Source organism: Hemiscyllium ocellatum, chromosome 39 (genome assembly GCF_020745735.1).
Source record: "Hemiscyllium ocellatum isolate sHemOce1 chromosome 39, sHemOce1.pat.X.cur, whole genome shotgun sequence".
In the NCBI taxonomy this organism is placed as follows: Eukaryota; Metazoa; Chordata; class Chondrichthyes; order Orectolobiformes; family Hemiscylliidae; genus Hemiscyllium; species Hemiscyllium ocellatum.
The window spans coordinates 32,876,755-32,903,093 of record NC_083439.1 but is presented as its reverse complement, the minus strand read 5'-3'; the positions used below and the strand labels follow the sequence as shown (position 1 = coordinate 32,903,093).

Here is a 26,339-nt window from a genome sequence, read left to right as displayed (position 1 = left end):
TAACCCTCAAGCATTTTCACATTTTGTCCTAACATAAGCCGCCGCCGCCTTCTTGACCAGGGATTCTACTTCCTTAGTAAACCACAGCTTAGGCGTTCTATGTCTTCCACCCTGCCTGACAGGTACACACTTATTCCTTGAATAAGCTCCTTATTTTTAATGTGCTCATCCCCTGCAGTTTCCTTCCCCATTCTACACTTCCTAATTGCATTGTAATTTCCCTTCCCCCAGCTGTAGTTGAGGAGGTAAGCCTCATGACCTTTAAAAATTACTTGGATGAGCATTTGAAATGTTTAACATTTATGGCTATGGACCAACTACTGGATTGTGGGATTTGTGTAGATGTGTTGCTGGAAGCTCGATACACTGAACAGCCTCTCTGTGCTATATGCCACTAATGAATATATTGTATGTACAAGTGTAGGAAAAAAAATGGAACATACCAACCTTTGGAAGGAACACTGAATAGCACAGGGTCATAAAAGACTTGGAAGTATAACTGGTTATTCCAAATCACATATCAAGGAGTGCTTTTTGAGTCGATGTCCTAAAACCAAGCCATAATCCTTTATTCTTTGAAAGCTAGTTATTGAAGTCAGCAAGAGTCACTCAAAAATACCCACAAGAAACTGAAACAGTACAATTTTCTATTCATATGATCCCGACTGATATAGAAAAACATCCCTTTGAACTTCAGACTTAGAGAACAAAAGAAACTGGGGAGGTGGCTGAATCTTGGCTCAAAAATCTTTTATGCATAATGTCAAAAAGGTTGGAATGCTTATGGAAGGGCCTTCCAATGAAGAGGCTAAGGCCAGAACAGATTTGCCAGCATTTACATTTTAAAAAACAAACTGGACTAAATTTATTTCTTTAGCAATCCGGCATAATGCTGACAACATCCTGAAGCACAGCACTAAGACTTGTGATTATGATTAGTGATGTAAGCAAAGCTTTGCAGTTAAACACTTTCATTGTATTAGAGAACAACGAAGTAATTCAAAACTCTGCCATTATTGCTTTCCAATTTTCAGAGAATTCTTACATTCAAAACCTGTTAAAATCCAAGGAGGTTACAATAGTAAACATCATCACTTTGTTAACGTTCATGAAAACGTAGGGCAACACAAATCCATTGGCTTTCACAGAGACAGTATCATCAATGACATCAATGACACCAAGCTGCTGATTGTCCTCCTGTACACAACTTGTGCTCCACATACACTAAAACCTACGGCAAGTGCACCCACCCCTGTCCTTTATTTGGAATTCTACAAAAGCCCCATCAAGACACATGTTGTTATCACTTCGTGAGCAGTAATCTGTTCTATCCTTCTCTCGTCAACCTTCCCACTCAAATCACCCAGTAAGAGGTGATTCCAAAAACAAATTTAATTTCCCATTTAACACACTTTATAAATGCTCTCTATGCTTTCCTTCAGAATGTCCCTTCACTTACAAACAAGTACTTTGTTATTTCTATTCTTATTTGGACAACTGCATTGTCATGTCAGCTTTCACGGACACTTGGCTCACCAATATCAACATGCTCTCTTTTATGGAGATCTCTTCAGCTCTCATTATTTTCCAGTCATCACATTATGGCCCTTTGACTTATAGAAAAGCATTAATTCCATACTTCATCTAAAGAGTAGCACAGCAACATTAATGACTAATGTGGAAAACCATATTCCACTAAACAACTGTGGCTGAATAATCTTGTCCGATGTTTACATACTCAATTCTTCAAATACAGTTTATCATTCTTTACCCCAGTTCTTGCTGCACATTTTTTGAATCAGATGACAAAGAAATGCACAATATAATTTGACATTCAAAGCTTTTATTTATTCTATTACGTAATTGTGAATGTTGGCCATTTGAGTTGGCACAAATTAACCCACCATGTTTGTGCATGGCTTTAGATATATGGCATTGAAATTCTCACTCCCCTTGACCGATTTCTGTGTGGAAGGCGTAAGTACATTGTCTGCTGCAATTGCTATACCTTTGATTTCTCTCTGCTGTGTGTTGAGGTCCTGAACATGAACCAGCTACAAGCACAAACATGGAAGTCAACCCACACTGTGCGCTTTCAGCCAATTCCTCCCATGTTTCCTGGTGCATTTGCTGCTCCTGAAGATAGAGGACAGGATAATCACTGATTACCAAACACTAATTCAGTACGTTTTGCGCTGGTGTAAGTTATGTGCTGATGCAGTGCAATGTTGGCAATGTTGAGGTGTGCTGTCAGAACAATGTATAATGTTTAAAATATAGCTCGGGTTCTGGCACAGTGCAAACCTTTACTAAATATGGGCCACAGTCTTTGTAGAATTAATAACAGAATTACATTCCAAGCAGACTGCAATACATGTTACTGCACTGCTAATAAAAATGTTACAGTTTCCATTAAGTAAAATCTAATACTCTTGAAAATGGTTGTGTGTTAATCATTTAGCCTGTGACTTCACAAGTGTGGAAATCAAAAGGAGAAAGGGGGTTTGATTAACATAGTCAAAATAAAATATACTGGACAATTATTTAATACAACTCACACTTGTGTATACAGGAGCCAATTTACAAATGACCTTAAAATGAAATAAAGAACCACAAATACTGAAGATTTGAAACAAAGACAGAAATTGCTGAAGATTCCTGAATCCAACTCTAAAGTAGGATCACTCTGCTCAAAGTTTGACTCTGTTTTCTCTCCACAGATGCTTTCAGACCTGCTGAGTTTCTCCAGCAATTTCTCTTCTTCTTATAAATAACCTTGTTGACCGAAATACATAAAAGGTGCAAGAGCATGGAAGCTCTGCTGATTAAAGCCTACCACGCCCTCCCACAGATGATCAACAGTGCTCCTCCATGTTATAGAGTGCAGAGGGCAGCACAGACACAATATATAATGCTCACTCTGGGCAAAGGACATAATGTCATCACCAAGAGTGACTGAATCATGCTACCACTGAATGAGCCATCCAAGTACAGAAGAACAAGGCTTTCAGCTGCTTTTTAAGAATGTTGCTCTGGGAGAAGGCAAAATTCATTTTATAAAGGATAAAATATGGGACTCCAGTTGGGCAACAGAACCCAGCAACTTTTGGAAAGATGGTAAAGGTTCAATGGGCTGAAAGGCCATTTTCTGTGCTGTAAAATTGAATTATTTATTGTTATTGCTTAACTAAATTCCAGCATGCAGTCCAATATTGCTATTTGTATGTCTGTCTTGTACTGGTTGAAAACAAATCCTTCCAATTATTTATCGACTATGCCTTTGAAAACTGCCTTGTGATGCTTAGCTATGCGAACATTGCTATGTAAATACTAGTTGATAATGTAGATTTTGTCCACCAAGCCAGTCCTCCTTTGTTGGGAGAGTACTGGTAGAACACATATCCGTGATGTAGTAAAAGGACCCTTTCCTTTTACTTAGTACAGGGCAGTACACAAGTCCCTTGGGAGGATTTCATTCACTGGCCAATCTAGTCAAAACGGGTGAAGCATGTTTATTGGAAAGAATAAGTGACAAGAAGAATCAGGTGTCAGTTCTCTTTAAGGTGTGAAGCAGGCCACAACAAATAACTACTTCAGTGCAATTTAAATTGTGGTCTAAACATTACTCTGTCTCCCACCTGTGCAATATTCAGCTTCCAGCTGCTGAGGACAGAAAAGTGAAGTGATGGCTCCCTGGGCAGGATTTTCAAAATGTGTGCGTGCAGAATTTTGTGCCTCCAGCCTTGCCAATCCATTGCCACATCATCCTCCTAATCCCAAGCCACTTTCAATGAGGATGGCTCAGGAATGGAATGTCTCTTCACCATTTCCTGAAGGGTAGCCAACCACTTGTGACTACTCATCTAGACTTGGAAATACTAGCTTGCTTCACCTCCATGGATGCCACCTGACCCGCTGTGATCTCCGATATTTTTTGTTTTTAGTACAGCATCCAGCTTCTGCAGTAATTTGCTCCTACGTGTGACTATTAGATCAATTAAGGCTCAGTTCTTCAGTTTTTTCAGTTGACACTGAGGGTAGGAAACCAGCTCAGAGAGCATTGGGTTCAGAGCATGAAGAGGAATGAAAGCAAATGGGAAAGCTCCCACACCATCCATCCCAGACCCATGACAGCTACTGGGATACACCTGTGGCTCATTGGGAATCACAGCTGCTCTGGTAAAAAGAAAGTAAACTGAATGGTATTGGCCTTCTGCCTGGCAGTCACTATGCCCAGATTGGCAGCTTCATGTTTCTCCCTTTGGGATTTTTGACCAGAGTGCAGCAGGGTTTCCCACTGGGTCTCCAGCATCAACAGGCCACCAGCCATTCCTGATTCCATGCAATCCCACTTTCAGCCTTTCGCTGGCTTGAGATTTGAAATGTGCCTGTAGCAGACTATGTGGGTGTCCAGCTCCCATTCCCAGTTCATGCCCCTGATTGAATATCAACCCCTTCCCTCATGCCAGTTAAAGCTGGCTTTTCCAATCTTCATCAAAATGAGGATCTTGACCTTTCACACCTAGTGAGACACCAAACAAGGGGATCTGGAGATGAGGCAGGTGTGAAAATTTATTTTGCCTGCTAACACACTGCACCCATTTTGGGGAAGTGATGTTAATCATCAGATCAAATGGTCAAAGGCAGCCAAGTGAGGGAGGCCCAGCGGGGTGAGTCAAGCCTTTTTTTTGTCACAACCTCCTTTTCACCAATTGGAAACAAGAAGGTCACCAGGCCATAGCTCTTCTTGATGCTACAGTCCTCTACAATCTGCAGCTCCGAGGATGAAGTCTTTCGGCCCTACTTGGAAAAGGGTCTGCTCTGGGGGTGGGACAAAACCATGAACATGATCTAACCCACAAACTTTAGACACTCAGAGGCAAATGTTTGAGCACAGTTCAGGCATACTGAGTCTTTCCTGAACCTGGGCCAAGAAGGGAGAGGAATATCAAGGCCAATTTGTTTTTCTAATGTGGGCACATTAACTGATTTGAAAAATTAAATCAAGATTTGCCTTTGGGTGCAACAATTTTCCAGTAAAGTACACAGCCAAGTCTTAGCTGTTCTGAGAGGTCAACTATTCAGGTACATTGAGAACAGAATTACAGGAAAGTTTGAAAGGGGTCCAGAGAATGCAGTCATCATTCTTTTGCAAGTATTATGCTTGCCAGTGTTGCCAAATGAAACGATCAGTGTCTGGGATTTGAGAGTTCACTTCAGTTCAAATTATCATTTGACTTAACATATTTGAAACATGCCAGTCTTCTACACTGCCACACTGTTTGCCAATGGCTCAAAACCATGGCATTGTCTGAGCTTTGCATTCGGAAACTAAGTGACTGTGACCGTCCACCTGTCACTGGTACTTAGAGGAGAATATATCCTGCTATAGTTTAAAGATGCTCAGAAAGCTCACTTTCCAGTTTATCTAATGTTATTAAAGCTTATGGCAACCTATTGTACGCTAACAATTTCAAATTGAGCGTGAGTACATTTATCCTCACAGAACACATGGGTATTTTACCTACTGCCTGTTTAAAGTGTTCAAGCCGCATTAACATAATAAATTATGTACCAAACCACTTTCTACTTTCTCCCACTAGGGTCCAGTGCCCAAATCCTGACCAGCAAGGGGTATTTGATATATCCTAGTTAAATCAGAGACTCCCCCACACTGCCACTCCTCTCTCACTTTCTTTACTAATCAGGATTTGGAGAAGCCGGTGTTGGACTGGGATGGGCAAAGTTAAAAATCACACAGGACCAGGTTAAAGTCTAAAACGTTTAATAAACCTGTTAGACTATAATCAGGTGTTGTGTGATTTTTAACTTCACTAATCAGCCCAGTCCCAAATTTCCCCGATACAGATTTTCCAAATTGCAGAGTTGTGAATGCAGTCCAGTCCATTATGCAAACCCAACCTTCTCAACTCCAGCGGATATAAGCCCAGTTAAACCAACCTTTCCTCACAATACATCCGCCAACCCCACATTCCAGCCTAGCATAGCCTCTCTGAACTGTTTGCAACACATCTATATCTTTATTTGGATAAAGAGACCAATATTGTGCACAATTCTCCAAATGCGATCTTAACAGTGCCCTTTATGAGACCGTAAGGCCATAAGACATAGAAGTGGAAGCAAGGCCATTTGGCCCATCGAGTCCACTCCGCCATTTAATCACGGCTGATGGGTGTTTGAATTCCACTTACCCGCACTCTCCCCATAGCCCTTAATTCTTTGTGAAATCAAGAATTTATCAATTTCTGCCTTGAAGACACCCAACGTCCTGGCCTCCACCGCACTCTGTTGCAATGAATTCCACAGGCTCGCCACTCTCTGGCTGAAGAAATATCTTCTCATTTCTATTCTAAATTGACCCCGTTTAATTTTAGGGCTTTGCCCACGGGTCCTAGTCCCCGACCTAACAGAAACAACTTCCCCAACGTCCACCCTTTCTAAGCCTTGCATTATCTTCTAAGTTTCTATTAAATCTCCCTTCAATCTTCTAAACTCCAATGAATACAATTCCAGGATCCTCAGCCGATCATCATATTTTAGGCTTACCATTCCAGGGAACATATGGATCTCCACTGGACACACTCCAGTGCCAGGATGTCCTGCCTGAGGTGTGGGGCCCAACATTGGTCACAGTATTCTAAATGGGGCCTAACTGGAGCTTTATAAAGTCTCAGAAGCACATCGCTGCTTTTATATTCCAACCCTCTTGAGATAAATGACAACATTACATTTGCTTTCTTAATCATGAACTCAACCTGTAAATCAACCTTTCGAGAATCCTGTACTAGTATTTCCAGATTCCTTTGTACTTTGGCATCATGAATTTTCTCACTGTTTAAAAAATAGTCCATGCCTGTATTCTTTTTTCCAAAGTACAAGACCTCGCACTTGTTCACGTTGAATTTCATCAGCCATTTCCTGGACCACTCTCCTAAACTGTCTAAATCTTTCTGCAGCATCCCCACCTCCTCAGTACTAGCTGCCTATCCACCCAACACCGTATTATCGGTGAACTTCACCAGAATGCCCCCGTCCCTTCATTCAGATCATTAATGTATAAAGTGAACTGAAGCATAACCTTCCTTTTTTTGTATTCAACTTGTACTCTAGTATAACAATAACATTCCAGTAGCTTTCCTGATTAATTGTTTTACCGGCATACCCATGTTTGGTAAATTATTAAGATTCCTCTGCATTCCAGGCTCCATAATCTCTCGCCGTTAAAATAATATGTTTCATTTTATTTTGCATTCAAATGGACAGTTATAAATTTTCCACATTATACTCAATTTGCTAGATCTTTTCTTACTCACTGAACTTCTACACCCCTCTATAGTCTCTGTACATTCCCTTCACAATTTACTTTCTACCTATCTTTGTGGCATCAGCAAATTCTACAACCAAAATGTTAGTTCCTTCATCCTAGTCAATGACCAATTTATAAAAAGTTGAGGCCTTAGCACTGATCCCTCTGGTATATCACTTGTTCTGTCTTGCCAACCAGAAAACAAAAAAATCAATCTAAGTCTGTAATTTCTACTTTCTGTTTCTAGCCAATCATTTTCCTATACCAATATGTTTCCGCTTACAAAACGAACCGTTGCTTTCTGTAATAAGCTTGGTTGTGGTACCTTACCAAATATCTTGTAGAAACCCAAGTACAGTATAGCCACTTTTATCCACACCACATTTGGGCGGCACGGTGGCACAGTGGTTAGCATTGCTGCCTCACAGCGCCAGGGACCTGGGTTCAATTCCCGACTCAGGCAACTGACTGTGTGGAGTTTGCACGTTCTCCCCGTGTCTGCGTGGGTTTCCTCCGGGTGCTCCGGTTTCCTCCCACAGTCACAAAGATGTGCGGGTCAGGTGAATTGGCCATGCTAAATTGCCCATAGTGTTAGGTAAGGGGTAAATGTAGGGGTATGGGTGGATTGCGCTTCGGCGGGTCGGTGTGGACTTGTTGGGCCGAAGGGCCTGTTTCCACACTGTAAGTAATCTAATCTAATCTAATGTCACTTCCTGGAAGAATTCAATGAAATAGGTATTTCCCTTTCACATAGCCAAGTTAACAACGCTTGATTATATTGAACTTTTCCAAGTGCCTTAATGTCTTTAGTAATAGCTTCTAGCACTTTCACTCTTACATAGGGTAAGAAATGAAAAGGAGGGCTCAGAGATTGTTACCAGCACCTAAATGAGCATGGAACAGCTACTAATAAGTTCAGACTTATACGACGGGCATAAAACCTTTGTTCTAAGTTACTGGATAGCATGGTCTGTTCCTGAGCCTGGCCAGACTAGCTATAAACAGGTCCAGACAGTGAAGGGCTCATATCTTCCGACTGTCTACCCCTCTTCACGGTTACATTTGAGCCCGGGTGTCCACAAATGCTCTCACTGCCTTTAGAGAGAGATGGACACTCTGGGGAATACATTACTATTCATGACATGGATGAGGTCCTGAAGGCAGATTTCAGGGGATACAATGCTTTCTTTCACCTTCCATGTCCAATTTAATGTAGCTCCTTGTATGTCCCCATCCCCAATTCTTGATGGTTTGCATGACACATAATTGGCTTTGTCTGTAAATATTCAATTGGCTAAATGAATGTTTTTACTGATGATGGATAGTAGTTTAAAACAAAATGCAAGAAGAGTCTCGATTTTGATAGCGGGAATGTCGCTCAATTGTATGTAATTGTACTTTGGACTATTAAAGAAAGGAGAGAGAGAGAAATCGCAGCAGACCCAGAGGTAGGGCTCTTTTGGTATATTGGTAGTTCAAATACCACTTTGCTCCAAGATGTTTAAAACACCACTGAACAGGTTGATTAGATAAGAATATAAAACAGACCCAGTTGGGCATCTGTTGGAGGATAGGTGAATCTCATCGTGGGTCTGCTCCTGGGTTAGGCCAGACTGGCTAGAAACAGGTCCAGGTGAAAGCCAGGACTGCAGATGCTGGAGATTAGAGTTGAGAGCATGGTACTGGAAAAGCATAGCAGGTCAGGCAGCATCTGAGGAGCAGGACTATCAACATTTTGGACAAAAGCCCTTCAATTCCTGATGAAGGGCTTCTGCCCAAAACGTCGATTTTCCTGCTCCTCGGAAGCTGCCTGACCTGCTGTGCTTTTCCAGCACCACAGTCTTGACCATAAACAGGCCTAGGCATTGGACTGTGGAGGCGGTAATCTCTGCTGATTATCTGTCCTCTTCCATGGTTATGTACGTGCCCCGGTGTCATTGGAGAGGAAGTACACGTGTCCATCATTGCTCACAGTTCCCATCACTACTTTAGAGAATGCTTTATAGAGCTTTATTTCTCCCCAACTCAATTTGATTTAGTCCCTTTCTGCTGTCCATACCACTGTCTTCTGATGATGCACATTGTCCATAATGGGCTTTGCATGTAAATATCTAACAAGCTGCAGTTGATTACTGTTGGGGATTTGTAATTAAAAATAAAGGATTTCACAGTGATTTGGTAATGGAGGAAAAAACAGTTGCGTGTGAGTATATGTCTGGATCAGAATAAAGCAGACCCAGGGATGGGTCTATTTCACTGTCTCTCCCAGGCTAGGACTAGCTTATTTATGCCATGGGTAGTGGCTCTGTTTTGATAATCAACAATGAAGGATGTTTTTTTCTAGAGTTATTCCAAACATACCAGTGGGCGGCACGTGGCTCAGTGGTTAGCACTGCAGCCTCACAGCATCAGGGTCCCAGGTTCGATTCCAGCCCAAGGCAACTGTCTGTGTGGAGTTTGCACATTCTCCCCGTGTCTGCATGGGTTTCCTCTGGGTGCTCCGGTTTCCTCCCACAGTCCAAAGATGTGCAGGTTAGGTGAATTGGCCATGCTAAATTGCCCGTAGTGTTAGGTGCATTAGTCAGAGGGAGATGGGTTGGGGTAGTTTACTCTTCGGAGAGTCGGTGTGGACTAGTTGGACTGAAGGGCCTGTTTCCACACTGTAGGGAATCTAATCTAATATGTTGTGAACATCTTGGCCCAAATAATGTGGTAGCCCACTCATCACAGTCTGCCAACATGCAAATGACTTATTATTCCTACTCGGTTTTCTGTCTGGTTAGCCAATCCTGAATCAATCCCAAAATGTTATCTCCTATCACTTGTGCTTTATTTTTTTTTAAAACAACCTGATCACGTCGCACAAACTTGATTGAGTTTTTCGAACAAATAACAAAGAGGATTGATGAGGGCAGAACAGTGGACATGATCTATGTGGACTTCAGTAAGGCATTGGACAAATCTCCCCATGGGAGACTGGTTAGCAAAGCTAGATCTCATGCAAAACAGAACTAGCTTTTCGGATACAGAACTAGAGGGATGCTTTTCAGACTGGAGGCCTGTGACCAGTGGAGTGCCACAAGGATCAGTGCTGGGTCCACTACTTTTCGTCATTTATATACATGATTTGGATGAGAGCTTAAGCAGTATAGTTAATACGTTTGCAGATGACACCAAAATTGGAGGATGTAGTGGACAGCAAAGGAGGTTATCTCGGATTACAACAGGATCTGGACTAGATGGGCCAATGGGCGGAGAAGTGGCAGCTGGAATTTAATTCAGATAAATGCGAGGTGCTACATTTTGGGAAAGCAGATCTTAGCAGGACTTATACACTTAATGGTAAGGTCCTAGGGAGTGTTGCTGAACAAAGAGACCTTAGAGTGCAGGTTCATAGCTCCTTGAAAGTGGAGTCGCAGGTAGATAGGATAGTGTAGGCGGCGTTTGGTAGGATTTCCTTTATTGGTCAGAGTATTGAGTACAGGAGTTGGGAGGTCATGTTGCGACTGAACAAGACATTGGTTAGGCCACTGTTGGAATATTGCGTGCAATTCTGGTCTCCTCCCTATTGGAAGGATGTTGCTCATTACCAAGGGAACTCATACTCAGTGAGCACTATGAGTAGATTAATTAGTGATTCCTCATAGCCCCTATAGAGCCAATCACAACATCAATGATTTAACTGTGGGGACCAAGTGTAATATTTCCAGATTTGCCAATGAAACTATGCAAAATGGGAATCTGTGTTGTGAAGAAGATATAAAGCAACTCCAGATGGGCTTGGATAGACTTAGTGAGTGGGCAAGAACAAGACAGATTCAATATGATATGGAAAAATATGAGGCTACCCACTTTGATCAGAGACCAGATGTGCAGAAAATGTCTTAAATGATAAGATGTTGTACAGTATAGATGTACAAAGAAACCTAGATGGCCTTGACAAAAAAAATTACTGAAGGTTAACATGGAGGTGCAAAGTTCACCAGGCTTGCTCCCAACCTGGCAGCACTGTTCTATGAAGAGGAGATTGCGAAACTGAACTGTATTCCTCAGAATTTTGAAGAATGAGAGGTGGAAGCATTTGAAACTTGCAAATATTTAAAGGGATAGACAGATTAGATGTAAGAAAGATGTTTCCCCACAGAGGGGAATTTAGAACCAGGGCACAGTTTAAAAATAAGGCCAAATGTCATTTAGGTACGAGATATGGCAAAATGTGTCTTTTTGAGGCTGATGAATCTTTAGAATTCTCCATCCAAGAGGATCGTGGAAACTCTATCTTTGAATATGTTTAACATAGACATTGATAGATTTCTGGTTACCATTGGAGTAAAGGGTTATGGGGATGGTGCGAGTGTAAGAAATTGAAGCGTTTGATCAGCTACGATCATAATAATTGGAGGAGCAGGCTCAATGAACTGATGGTTTACTCCTGTCTCCATGTTCTTAACTATTTCATGAGTCATCAGGACCTGAGGACTTGTCAGCACAAAGCTCACACAATTTGCTCACTATTATATTCTTAGTGACTATTTTCTTTGGTTCCTTCCTCACTTCTATTTCCTGATTTATAGCTACTTCTGGGATATCACTTGTACCATCTACAATGCAGACTGATTTGAAGGATCTGTTTAATTCATCCCCTTATTTTCCATTACTAATTCCCTGGGCTCATTCTCTATCAGGCCAACGTTCCTTAACTTTTTAAAAACATTATCTGTCGGAACTTTTACTATTTGTTTTCATTATGCTTTATCTCACATTCTATGTTTTTTCCCCTCTTACTATTCTATTAGTCATTGTTTTTATATGCTGTTCAAACTTTTGATCTGCCACCCATCTTTGTGTAATTATCTCCTTTCTCTATGTTTGATACTATCCAACATGTTCATTGAATGATGAGTGGTAGCCTCCCCTTGGATTTGTACTCTCTCTTTGGAATGTAACTATTCATTATATTTCAAAATATCCCCTGACAAAAAGAGTGCCACTATTTCCATTGAGCACATTGTTAGGAATAAGCCTCAAACCAATTTCACTTCAAGTCAATGTGAAGATATCAATAATGAAAACTAAACATTGAAAGTTCATCAAAATATTATCACAACAGAGCGATTCATTTAACTTGCTTCAACCACTTCATTCTACAACAGTATTTAGTAACATGAATTAAAGCTTTTTAAAGTTTATAGAAGAAATAGCAAAGATCTTTTGAGCACATCATTGTCACAAATATATTATTTTTAAAATATTCACTTGGAGATTGACTCAAACATTTCATTCTCTTACTATGGGATTAGCTCTTGTTCAGTTCTGCTAAAGTACACACTAAATAATGTTTACTAGTTATGATCCAACTTTTCAAACATGAATTTATGGTATTGATAACTTCTTAGTAAATCTTGCTTGATTTTTGTTCCAACAATTCCTAGGGACCACTTTCCTCTCCAGCCAAGATTCATTCAACTTGCAGATCCCCAAAAGAATTGAGGCATCTGTTCCTGCATGCACGCATGAAAATATTTAGCTTAAATTGCTGGGAGACAATATGTAGACCAAATTTCATTTTTCGAGAGCTAATGTTAAATAAGCCACTGTCCAATATGCTGCCTACTAAATTCAAGTAGATTGCATGATTGGCACACGACCTTATAAATAAACCATTCTTGCTATTCTTTTTCAATAGATGTTGGATTCTATTATGGGCGTTATACCCTTTCATATATAAAATGCCAAAATGCAAGCAGTGAGGAATGTACAAGTCTTATTCTCTGTTGTGAAGAAGATTCATAATACATTATTATCATTTGAACCCATGGGATCCATACTGAAGCACAATGCTTAAGTGTGTTTCTATGTTATGTATGTGAAAGGAGGAATTGGTTGGGATGAAGATACGGGGCTTAATCTTGTGTTGTTTGGGCTAGGTTAGAGCTCATAGAATCCCTACAGTGTGGAAGCTGGCCATTCGGCCTATCGAGTAAAAAATTTGGTCTGCAGATGCTGGAGATCACAGTTGAAAATGTGTTGCTGGTTAAAGCACAGCAGGTTAGGCAGCATCCAAGGAATAGGAAATTCGACGTTTCGGGCATAAGCCCTTCATCACGAATGATGAAGGGCTTATGCCCGAAACGTCGAATTTCCTATTCCTTGGATGCTGCCTGACCTGCTGTGCTTTAACCAGCAACACATTTTCAACATTCGGCCTATCGAGTCCACACCAACCCTCCGAAGAGCATCCCCCGATCTTACGACTTTAACTCTGCATTTCCCATGGCCAATCCACCTAACCTGCACACCTTTGGACTGTAGGATTGCATCATGTTTTTTGAAGGGTTTCTCAACTCAAGGCTTTGTGAGTTTTCTGTCTGTAACCCACACTCCAGATTACACAGACACAGACTCCCTGACTGTAGCTCATCTCCTGAAGAGGTACTGAGTCTGCCCTGACTTACTGGGCCTGGGCTCCCTGACTGATGTGTCTCCATGGACTTCAGTGACGACTGTATCCCTAAGAGTTAGAAACATAGCTGCCTGCTTACTAAGACAATAAAAATAGGAGTAGGCTGTTTGGCTCCTCGAGTCTACTCCAACATTCAATCGGAATATTGGCTGATCCTACATTCCTCACATCTGCTTTCCTGCCTTTTCCCTGTAATGCTTCATTCCATTACTGATCAAGAATCTGTCTCATCCCTAAATATACACAAAGACTTTGTCCCCATCTCTCTGTGGCAAGGATTTCCAAAGACACTCAATCCTCTGAGAGATGAAATTCCTCATCTCAATCTTAAATTGGTGCCCCTTTATTTTCAGGCCATGCCCCCTGGTCTTTGACTCTCAGATGAAGGGAAACATCCTCTCACAGTATTTACTCTGTCAAGCCCCTTAAGAAAATCACCTCAGGGGATCTCCCATCCACCGCCTCCAACCTCATAGTCCCACAACCTCGCACCACCCGTTTCTACCTCCTGCCCAAAATCCACAAACCTGAATGCCCCGGCCGACCCATTGTCTCAGCCTGCTCCTGCCCCACCGAACTCATCTCCGCGTACCTCGACACGGTTCTGTCCCCTTTAGTCCAGGAACTCCCCACCTACGTTCGGGACACCACCCACGCCCTCCGCCTCCTCCAGGATTTTCGCTTCCCCGGTCCCCAGCGCCTTATCTTCATGATGGACATCCAGTCCCTGTACACCTCCATCTCCCATCACGAATGACTCAAAGCCCTCCGCTTCTTCCTTTCCCGCCGCACCAACCAGTACCCTTCCACTGACACCCTCCTTTGACTGACTGAACTGGTCCTCACCCTGAATAACTTCTCTTTCCAATCCTCCCACTTCCTCCAAACTAAAGGAGTTGCCATGGGCACCCGCATGGGCCCCAGCTATGCCTGTCCCTTTGTAGGATATGTGGAACAGTTCATCTTCCGCAACTAGACTGGCACCACCCCCCACCTTTTCCTCCGCTACATCGATGACTGTATCGGCGCTGCCTCGTGCTCCCACGAGGAGGTCGAACAGTTCATCAACTTTACCAACACCTTCCATCCCGACCTCAAATTCACCTGGACTGTCTCAGACTCCTCCCTCCCCTTCCTAGACCTTTCCATTTCTATCTCGACTCAACACAGACATCTACTATAAACCGACTGACTCCCACAGCTACCTGGACTACACCTCCTCCCACCCTGCCCCCTGTAAAAATTCCATCCCATATTCCCAATTACTTCGACTCCACCGCATCTGCTCCCAGGAGGACCAGTTCCAATACCGTACAGCCCAGTTGGCCTCCTCCTTCAAGGAACACAGATTTCCCCCCAGACGTGATCGACGATGCCCTCCACTGCATCTCCTCCACTTCCCGCTCCTCCGCCCTTGAGCCCCGCTCCTCCAACCGCCACCAAGACAGAACCCCACTGGTTCTCACCTACCACCCCACCAACCTCCGTATACAGCATATCATCCGCCGTCATTTCCGCCAACTCCAAACGGACCCCACCACCAGGGATATATTTCCCTCCCCTCCCCTATCAGCGTTCCGCAAAGACCACTCCCTTCGTGACTCCCTCGTCAGGTCCACACCCCCCACCAACCCAACCTCCACTCCTGGCACCTTCCCCTGCAACCGCAGGAAATGCAAAACTTGCGCCCACACCCCCTCCCTTACCTCTCTCCAAGGCCCCAAGGGATCCTTCCATATCCGCCACAAGTTCACCTGCACCTCCACACACATCATCTATTGCATCCGCTGCACCCGACGTGGCCTCCTCTATATTGGGGAGACGGGCTGCCTACTTGCGGAACGCTTCAGGGAACACCTCTGGGACGCCTGGACCAACCAACCCAACCACCACGTGGCTCAACACTTGAACTCTCCCTCCCACTCCACTGAAGACATGCAGGTCCTTGGACTTCTCCATCGCCAGAACATAACAACACGACGGTTGGAGGAAGAGCGCCTCATCTTTCGCCTGGGAACCCTCCAACCACAAGGGATGAACTCAGATTTCTCCAGTTTCCTCATTTTCCCCACCTTGTCTCAGTCGATTCCCTTGAACTCAGCACCGCCCTCCTAACCTGCAATCTTCTTCCTGACCTCTCCGCCCCCACCCCACTCCGACCTATCACCCTCACCTTGACCTCCTTCCACCTTTAACATCTCCATCGCTCCCCCCCCCAACCAAGTCCCTCCTCCCTACCTTTTATCTTAGCCTGTCTGGCACCCTCTCCTCATCCCTGGTGAAGGGCTCTGGCCCGAAACATCGAATTTCCTGTTCCTTGGATGCTGCCTGACCTGCTGTGCTTTAACCAGCAACACATTTTCAGCTGCAAGCCCCTTAAGAATCCTATATATTTCAATGAGCTCACCTCTCATTATTCTAAACTCCAGTGAGTAGAATCCCAACCTATTTAGCCTTTGCTCTAAACCAGGGATCATCCTCGGGAATCTTCTCTTAACTAACTCCAATGAAACGATATATTTCCTCAAATAAGCAGTCCAAAACTGCTCACGGTACTACAGATGTGGTCTCACCAGCACATGTACTGTTGCAATCGGACTTCTCTAATCTTATACTCTAAGCCACCTTCTTTATTATCTGCAAGCTATCTTTGTTTCATGCATAAACCCCCCAAATTGCTTTTTGTTGCAGCTTTCTCTATTTAAACAATATTTTTTGTTCCCCCTTCCAAAATTAACATTTTCCTACATTATATCCCATTTGCAAACATTTTGCTCAGCTACTTAAACTCTCAATATTTCTTTGTAAAATATGAGTCTCTCTCTTGCAACTTGCCTTTCTCCTATTTTTATGTCGTCTGCAAATTTGGTAACAGTATATTTGCTTTTTTCCTCGAAGCCATTATACTGTGAACAGTTGCAATCCCAGCACTGATCCCTGTGGTCACCCACAGGTCATGGATTGCTAACCTGAGAAAGAACCCCTTGTCCGCATTCACTGCTTTCTGCTCATTAACCAATTCTCTCTCCATACCAACATACCAGCTCCAACACTGTGCGCTCTTACTTTATGACTTAACATTTTGTGAAGTACCTTGCTGAACCCCTTCTAGAAATACAAACCGGCAACATGTCACTTGGTTCCCCATTATCCATTATGGTTGAGACTTCCTCAAAATATCTAATAAATTTGCCAGACATGATTTCCCTTTCATGAAGCCAAGCTGACTCTGCTTGATCAGATTATGATTTTCTGTATGTGCATATTATTTCCTTAATAGTCAATTACAACATTTTTCCAACAATAGGTTAATCAGTCAATAGTTATTCACTTTTTGACTAGGTGCGTCACATTAGCAGGTTTCCAATTCTCTGGTACTTCTCCAGAATCCAATCATTTTGGAAAAATTACAACTGATGCATCCGTTATCTCTGTCACTACTTCTAGGATCTAAGGATGCAAGCCATCATGGCCAACGGACTTATCTGTCTTTAGTCCCATTAGTTTGTCTAATACTATTTTCTCTAATGGTGATGGTGCTCAATTCCTCCCCCATATTCTTTAGTATCAATGAAATATTCGAAATATCTTCCAAGTAGACTGTAAAAACTGATGCAAAATATCTGTCTCACTCCTGTGCCACTTGCTTGTTTCCCATAACTATCGCCCCAGATTCACTTTTGTATGGAGCACATATTCACTGTGACCTCTCTTTTCCTTTTTATATATTTAAAGATGTTCCTACCGACGTGTATTTTCTGAGTCTGCTATTGACACATGGAGAAGGTGAGAGACTGACAGAGCAAACGATTGTATAGCAAGATGAGCTCCCCACTGTCATCATCACACCCCCTTCCCCATACCGAAGAACGCTTAGCAGCAATGCCAGCCGTTGACTGTGAGACTGCAGATAGGCACTATGGTAGAGAGTACTAAGAGAGCAGGAAAGCATCACTAAGGTACATTCTGGTCCAGTCTGTGAGCTGGGTGTCTGTCCCTGTTCCCAACATATCCCTGATGCTGCTGATTAATGTGCTGGTTGCTGGTGTATTCTACAATGCAAATTTGTGTTTCCAAAGCACACAGCTAGTACACAGAGGTGATGCCAGAATGATTGGGATGCATGGCTGGTTCCAGATGCCAATGCCCATAGAAGGGGTGTGCATTTAGCTGGTGCCCACTGTTCATGCCCCATGATATTTTTGCCCGGTGTCCAACATGAAGGTTTCTCAGCCCGAACAGCGAGCTGAATCAGCCAATACATGTTCTGGTTTCCTTGGCAGGATATCCCAGATTCCAGCTTCTCAGTGTGTTGAATAGACAGAAATAGGAATGCTGTTGAGACAAGGTGTAACACTAACAAGGTATTTAACAAACAATAATGACCATCATCTGGCACCCTGCTACTGCCTCGGGAGAATCTCACCACGCTACTTGTAAAAAGCATAAAAGATGGAGTGAGATTGTCTTGATGTAGAGATGGCCTCACTGCACTTGTCATCTGATTCTGGCACACATCCAATGATAACCCACAACACTCAGACCCATCATAAAGATTCAGTCCAAAATGTTATTTTCATTTTGAGTTTTGAGAGTGGTAGAAGGGTGCCTGGACATTTGTTCATATGCATTTCAATGTAGTTATTAAATGCTAGATGTGAACAGTTCAGTGTATTATGGAAAAATGTGTAGAAGAGAAAGAAAAACTGGTTTTGCTTCATAACAGGATTCCTGTATGACCGAACCATCTAAGAAAAGAAAAGTTCTCTCTTTTGTGCAGTTTTTAAGTTAGAGAGAACAGGTTAGTAGCAACAAATAGTTCGCTTGGCAATCACTAAAGCTGTCAGAGCTGGGAAAAAGTCATGTGGCTTAAAGGTCAGCAAGCGAAAAGCTCTAGAAATAAATTGCTGTGCTTAAAGAAACCATGTTAAGAAATATGTGAGCTGTGTTAGCAGCTTGCTTAAGAGCTTTAGGGATATACATTTAATGAATGAAGTAGCATGGGGTGGATGCAGAAACCTGCCTGGAAGAAACCAATTATAGACATGCCAACAGAAGCAGAAACTTTAATTTGGAGGTAGGACAATCAATCACTGAGTTTTGAGTACCCTGGAAGGTAGTTGTTGTGGGGTAAAATCTTTATTTCTGACTTTTCTAATAAGAGTATTTAAAATGATTCTTTTGTAGTTTAATACTTTGTGTTTCATAACCTCTTGTGAATATGTTCAGTAACTGACCTTCACAGAAGACAGAAAGCAAAATAAAACTTCTGGTCTATCAAGCCAGGTCTCACTCTGGGAATTGATTTGTCTAGTATTATCATCAGCTGGAATCATAACAATATGAGTTCATTAGAAAGTTGGCAAAGTGTGTAAAATGGTTGTGACACCGTGAAGCATTTCTAATCGCGTTGAAGAGTAGAAGCCAAGCATGACTGGTTTATCCAGACACAGGAGTCCTGAGACTGCATTTGAGCCTTCACATAAATGTAGCCAACTATTACTATATGTAACATATATTCAAAAGCGTGAGCTATTTTGAACTTTGTTGGCTGGCTGACAAAGAGGAATAGGCATCCAAAGGGTGCATGTACCAAAGGGTATTTTCTGTTTCTGAATTTATCTTTTCTTTCTGCTCCCCTAACAGAGAATCCTATCTCCACGCACCTCAAGCGTCATTTCCAAGATTCTGTTGTTGCTGTTCAAAAGTGCTGAAGAGTGATGTTTCTCATCGATTGTCCCTGCTGAAGTATTGAGAGGAAGGAATTTGATTATTGTTCAGAGTTGTGGTTGTGGGAAATTGAGTCACATGTTAAAAATTTCTTACAAACGATTTGGATTTACTGGCTGGATTTGCCCTAAGTGTCCTTGAGAAGGTGTTGGTGAGTCTTCTTCTTGATCCCATTTCTTCTGTGCAGTGTAGGTACACCCGTAATGCTGTTAGAGAGAGAGTTCCTAAGGAATCGTTTCTGATCTGTCAATCTCACCGTTCAATATTTTAAGTTAATTGCTTGGCTGTCACTGCAGGATGTTCCCTCCTCTAGACAACTGTGTCTTTTGATACATTGACTTCTCTGCGCTTCTTCCTTGATCTACATCTGAGCTATTGTCCTGTTACAGTTGCAATCTTAATTATCACAATCCAAACAACAGAGCTCCTGCGAGGCAAACTCCACACATATCAAATTCATCGCCGATGTGCTTCAAGGTTCTTTTATCATTACTAGCCTTTCTTCATCTATATTCATCTGCTCTTTCCCAATATCGAAGATAAAATGGGATCAGCTTGCATACACATGCAATATCTAGTTTTATCTCTAGAACACTGCTCTAATAAATGCTGTGCACTTGAATTTTCTGAATAATGTCAAACTATGGATAGTGCAGCAGTTTACCAGCATAACATTGGTTCAATGCTCAAAATGGATGAATATCTCTTTTAAAATAATGAAGAGAAATATTTAATATTGGCGCATGTTAATGCTCAAACAATATCACTGACAGACATTTTACCCAAGTTGCTTTTACGAACCATCTGTTGTTGAAATTCAAACTTAAGTTCTGATACAAGTATCGAGTGCTCTGCCCATCTAACTCATTCCACCACAGAACAGGTTAAGCTTATCATATTGTAGATTTTAGCCCACCCTTGTCCTCTGCTTAATTAAAGTGCTTCTTAGAATGTTCACTACATTACAACAATGATTAAATTTCTCAAGTACTTCACTGCTGTAAAGTATTTTAGGGCATCCTGAGGTCACATAAAAGGCAAACCTCATTTACTTTATAAATATTTCCTGATGTCCAAAATGGTAATAAAGGCGGCGTTTGGTCCACTGCCTTTATTGATCAGTGCATTGAGTATAGGAGTTTAGAGGTCATACTGCAGTTGTACAGGACATTGGTTCTGGTCTCCCCGCCTGAAGAAAAACGTTGCCAAACTGAAAAGGTGCAGAAAAGATTTGCAAGGATGTTGCTGGGGTTGGAGAGTTTGAGCTACAGGGAGAGGTTGAGTAAGCTGGGACTGTTTTCCCTGGAGCAGTGGAGGCACAGGGTGAGCTTATAGAGTTTTATAAAACCATGAGGGATATGGATAGGATAAATAGCCAAGGTCTTTTCCCCAGGTTTGTGGAGTCCAAAACTATAGAGCATAGGTTTAAGATGGAAGGGGAAAGATTAAAAGGGACGTAAGGGCAACTTTTTTTATTTAGAGGGTGGTGTGTATGGAATTAGGTTTCAGAGGAAATAGTGGAGGCTGGTACAGTTACAACATTTAAAAGGCATCTAGATGGGTACACAGATAGGAAGGGTTTAGAAGAATATGGGCCAAATGCTGAAAAATGAGACTGGAAAATTTTAGGATAGCTGGTTGGCATAGAAAAGTTGGTTCGAAGGGTCTGTTTCAGTGCTATACAAATCTAAGTCAGGTGAGCAAATGGTCAGAGTGTTCTTCCTTGCAGTTCACAATTTGGTTTCAGTTCACTGGTCTCCAAGGACATGATTCATTTCCCATCTGACATAATGCAGTCAGTTATGGCCAGCTATTGTTCTTTGGAGTTTCTAACTCCGTCCCATATGTCTGGAGGTTTTGTGGCACAGTGGTAGCGCTATTGCTTCTGAGGCTTAAGTTCTAAGATCAAGTCCCACTCCAGAACTGAATGCAAGAACAGTGAATTTATAATGCTGCCAACCACGTTGATCATTAACTTGTAAATGTTTCCAAAATAAACCAATAAGCAGGTTTGTTTGGGAGAGAGTCCTCATCAGCCATGAAATGGAACAAAATTGGAGTCTCTCCTGTCAATATCCTTAGCGCCAGATGATAATATAAAGCATATCTTGTCACAGGAACACAGACTCCTTTGGGGTGGAGAGGATCTGCACAATAACTGTGAAATAAACAGCTGTTTCTTGCAATCAACATTCTGAGCCCAAGTTTGTTAATCTTAATTGTGAGTTCTGATTGTAAAAAAAATTATCCTGTTTGTGTTCAGATCATCTGTTTCTCTTAGCATGCCACTGACAAATTGAGTTTTTCTTCAACTTTTCTCTCCTTTATTATGAAGGTGTGTGTGTACTGTACCTTTAAGAGAGTTAAAAGTTGGTAGAACTACCTGACGGCACCAAGTGTTCTCAATAAGACACAATGCAACACTTGGTCAAAAGCTAAATTAGCTGATTGCCTGGAAATGACAAAAGAGTTTCAAATTAGGCCAATCAGTTTAAATTATACCCTGAAAAATACCAAACTCCAATCCTGTTTGAATCTTAAAAACCAATGACACAATCCAATGCTTTGGAGGGGTATAAGACGAGAGAAGAACGAACCGTTGAGAGGAGAACTGCCAAGCCAAAGACATCTGCACACTGCCCAGAAGTAACAGATCTCTTAAAAGGTACCTTTGTCAATCAATAAATTGTGAAGCAGTATCCCCAAGGAGAACAAAAGATCAACACAGACAGAACAAAAGCTGCCAGTTTTAAGATAAGTTTTGTCTTTTGTAAATCTTAATTAGTGGTGGTGGGGGGGTTAATCGGATTAGTATTGTAGAGAGGCAATTAAAAGGTAGGTTGGAGGAAGAAACTGTAAATAGTTGTTAGTTATATATTCCCTCTTATACTTTAAGAAATAAAGCTGTTAATTTTTACTTTAAATAGTCCTTGGCGCCTCAAACATTCACAGATTACTGCATGGGATAAATCTTTTCTGTGTTCTGGCTTACATTAAGCAGGAGAGTTTACCCATGTCATAACACTTTGAACGAAAGCAATTTCAACTTGCTTTGACTCTTTGCTTTAGGCTTGAACACAAATCCTAGTCTCACATCTGTCACTATTCTGAACTCCTCAATATCCTTCTTTAGGTCAGATACCAAAACTTCTCATAAAATTCCAAATATAGTCTTATGCTTAATCAGTATGAGGACAGTAAATTTTCTTGATTCTCTTTTATGATAATAATCAAACTTTTGGTAAGTGATTAATAGTCAGAAGTAAGAGAGAGAAAGGACATTTCATGCCCTGCAACATTCTAAGATGCTTGATATTTTTGAAATTTAGTTTATGTAGATTTATAATAAATTAGCAGATAATTTCCTACTAACCAGTAATACAGGTAAATAAGGAATTAATGTTGTCATCAGAGGAATGTTGCTAAGATATTAAGTAAACTTTCAATATACCATAATATCTTTTATATCTACTGATCAAATAGACAACACTAACTGCAATTTCCCCTCCAAGCCACTTACTATCCTGACATGGAAATATAGCTCTGTTCCTTACAGTGTCAAAATCCTGGAAGTTCCTGCTTAAGGACATTGTGGGTTAACCTCCATCAAACAGATGGTCCAAGAATGCAGCTCACCACCACCTTCCCAAAGACAGCTAGCAAAGGGCAATAAATGTTGAACCAGTCAGTGTCGTCCACATCCCACAACTGAATAAAAAAAATCTTCAAGTCTCATCTGACAATGGAATGCCACTGTGGTACCTCCTACTTCAAACCACTATCAAGGCTGAAATGTTTGTGACCATCTAAATTATAGGGAACAATGCTACAACTAAGCAAGGCTGAACACAACACCACTTTCTTCTCCACCTCTACACTGTGTGAAAAGTTGTTGTGTTCTCTTCCCATGTACATTAGATTACACCAATATTATTCTAAGATTCTTCTCTCAATTCTAACTTGATTGGTCCAGATAAATCTGGAATGTTAATTATCTAATTTATTGTTGATGCCTGGCCAGTTTGATATCATCAGTAATTGATTTTGATTATTACCAGCAGTTTTCTCCCCCATATCATTTAGAAATGTTTCAACAACAGGGTATCAGGAATGAATCGCCCCACTCCCTTCAACACCTAATCACTGTCCTTCCAACAAGGCTGTGATCAAATTCCATATATTCTCTTTTCTTTTGCCAACTCAGTTTTGAATCCAGCTAACTAATTTTCCGTTAACATCACAAACTTTAGTTTTTTTGACTCACGGTCACAGAATTCTGTCAATGCCTGGTAAAACTCAATAAATTTATCAACAATATATAACCTTCAATATCTGGCTTGCTTATCTCTGGCAAGAACTGCACAATATGGGGGCATATGACCCATTCCAATTAAATCTTGCTGAGTACTCTATGATTTCTGTATTCTTTATATTGATAGTGATTACATAACTTTGAAAATAGGGTTAGTTGCATTCTTCATCATCATACATAAGTTTAAGAACAATCAAAACGTCCATAATTACCTTGATAATAAAATCAGCACCAAGTGGGCCCTGTATCTTCAGAACTTCTTTATCAGAGTTTTTCTGAAACTCAATGGTTGTATTCTCAATGACTGATGCTCCTGAAGCATTTAGTTTGTGGTCTCCTTTATGTCCTTGTAGTGTTTTTGATTCTATATCTGAAATAAATTTGATTCAGGTGGTTATACCTTTCAAACTGACAGACATTTTTTCATTTAAAAAGTACACAAATTATTTTGTGCAATAAATTCACTCCAAGCAATGTTTTTAAATGTATTCAGAGAGAAATGCATTCAGATCATCATCAAAATTGACAAAAGATCAAGTACAGCATTTGTAGAATGTTGGAATACTGACAATAGCTTTAGTTTTCTTCATTCTTTCTGTAAGATATACAGACACCTCATTTGCAATAGAAACTATAAAGTCTAAGTTTGGACTACCGTGCTGGGTCTCAATGAACTTATTTTAAAAAAGATGCAATGCACAAGTATAACTGTATTGTGTTCGTTCCCTGTTTATGTAGGACATGTAACTTTTAGAGGAGGTAGATTTGATACTTTTGAGAGAATGCTGGCACCAAGTGTCTTTGGAGTTGAAAAACAAACTTTTAGCAACAACTTTTCAAATGCTTCGAAGTAGCAGCTTATCACAAATTGGAGAAGAGAGCAGAGGGACTCAAAGCTCCAAAAACCTGCAAGCAGTGTTCTCTCTCTGCGAGTGTGGAAGAAAACCAGCACTAAAAGACTCTGAAAAGAACTACTCCAGAGTTAACAAATATCGTGACCCAACTGTCCAGCTATGAAATTGGGGAACACCAGTCACAACAAAATGATACAATTACCAGAAACCAAACAAGCAACAAGAAAGTCACCTCATTACCCCTTGTGATGTGGACCTAGTTTCCTTCTGCCTATATTTTTCCACATATTTCTGCAAAGTTTGACTCATATGCCCTATTTGAGACTGAACATGCATATGTTTCGATTTTAAAGAAGGTATTGTCTACATTTGCTTATGAATAATTCATAATTAATGGTGCTACCTGTTAAAGGACAAGTTTGCTATCATCAATAAGTTTTGTTTTCTTATTAAGAGTGAATAAAATTGCATTGTGTGCTTATTTTATCTTGGATGGAAGTCAAAATCAGTCTAATCAATCAAACCAGTGATTAATTTGACCATTTTCACATTTGTGGTGACTGTTGGAGAGGTGCAGCTTGAGGTCCCAGCTTGTGATTTTTGAAAGTTTAATTAAACAATTAAAACAATATCATTAGTTCACAAGAGGAAAGTTCTCATTCAAACACATTGTTGTTCCGAGCAATTCACTGTGTAGCTGTTCCATTTTGATTCATTTTGTGAAAGGACTCAGAATATAATTTGTAGTTTTGATCACTCAAACATTAAGAATGTGAGGGTGCTACACACAAATTAAGGGAGAACTAACTCAGAAATAAAGGATGCATGGCTAGATTGAGTGTCGGCTTTGGGTGTAGATATTTTACCATCTTTCAAGGAACATGTGCAAAAGCGACACAGTGTAAAATTCATGTGGTCTAACACATAAAAAGATCAGGTGACGCTGGTAAATCAAAGGTCTAGTTAACTCACTGCATTTCATGGTAGGAATCAAATGAAAACATGCCTCAGGGTATTCTGTAAATAGTCGAGGTTTAGAGCCCCTCTACGTTTGATTATTTGCATTGTAAGCACTGAAGAAAAAAAAAGTACTTCAAGCATATCCCCATATCCAGAATCAACTCACTGAACATTCCCTGGCCTGCCTCCAATGCCGGTATACCTTTCTTTAAACACAAAATTGGACACAATATTCCAAACGTGGAGTGCCTCTTTAGTTTTAGCCAGACCTTCCTACTTTTATACTTCATTCCCTTTAAAATGAAGACCAGCAGCACATTTGTCTCACCTGTTACTCACTGTAGGTGATTCATACATGAGGACTCCCAAATCATAATGTGTTGCAGCATTCTATAGTCTTTCCTTTTTGATTCCTCTCTTCTTTCTACCAAACTGTATACCCTCACATTTTCCCATACTAAAGTGCATCTGCCAAATTTTTACCCAGTCACTTAACCCAGTCTACATCCTTCTGAAAACCGTGTTTCACTCCCACTCCTTGCATTCTCACATTTTTTTTGTGTTATCCACAAACTTGATGATAATACATTTACGTCTCTCATCCAAGCTGTTAGTATATATTATAAATAAATGTGGCCTCAACGCAGATCCCTGTGGCACTCCATAGGTTGCTATCCTCAAAATGTTCCCTTT

At 41.1% G+C, this 26,339-nt stretch overlaps 1 protein-coding gene across 2 annotated transcripts in view; it reads right to left on the bottom strand.

Annotated features, from left to right (window-relative positions):
- adamtsl3 (ADAMTS-like 3) overlaps nucleotides 1–26,339 on the bottom strand; it is a 661,690-nt gene that overhangs the window by 216,993 nt on the left and 418,358 nt on the right. For both annotated transcript variants that reach the window (XM_060852820.1, XM_060852818.1), the window contains exon 9: nucleotides 24,045–24,202. In XM_060852820.1, coding sequence (XP_060708803.1) covers nucleotides 24,045–24,202 — 158 coding nt within the window. The remainder of the gene's footprint in view (nucleotides 1–24,044; nucleotides 24,203–26,339) is intronic.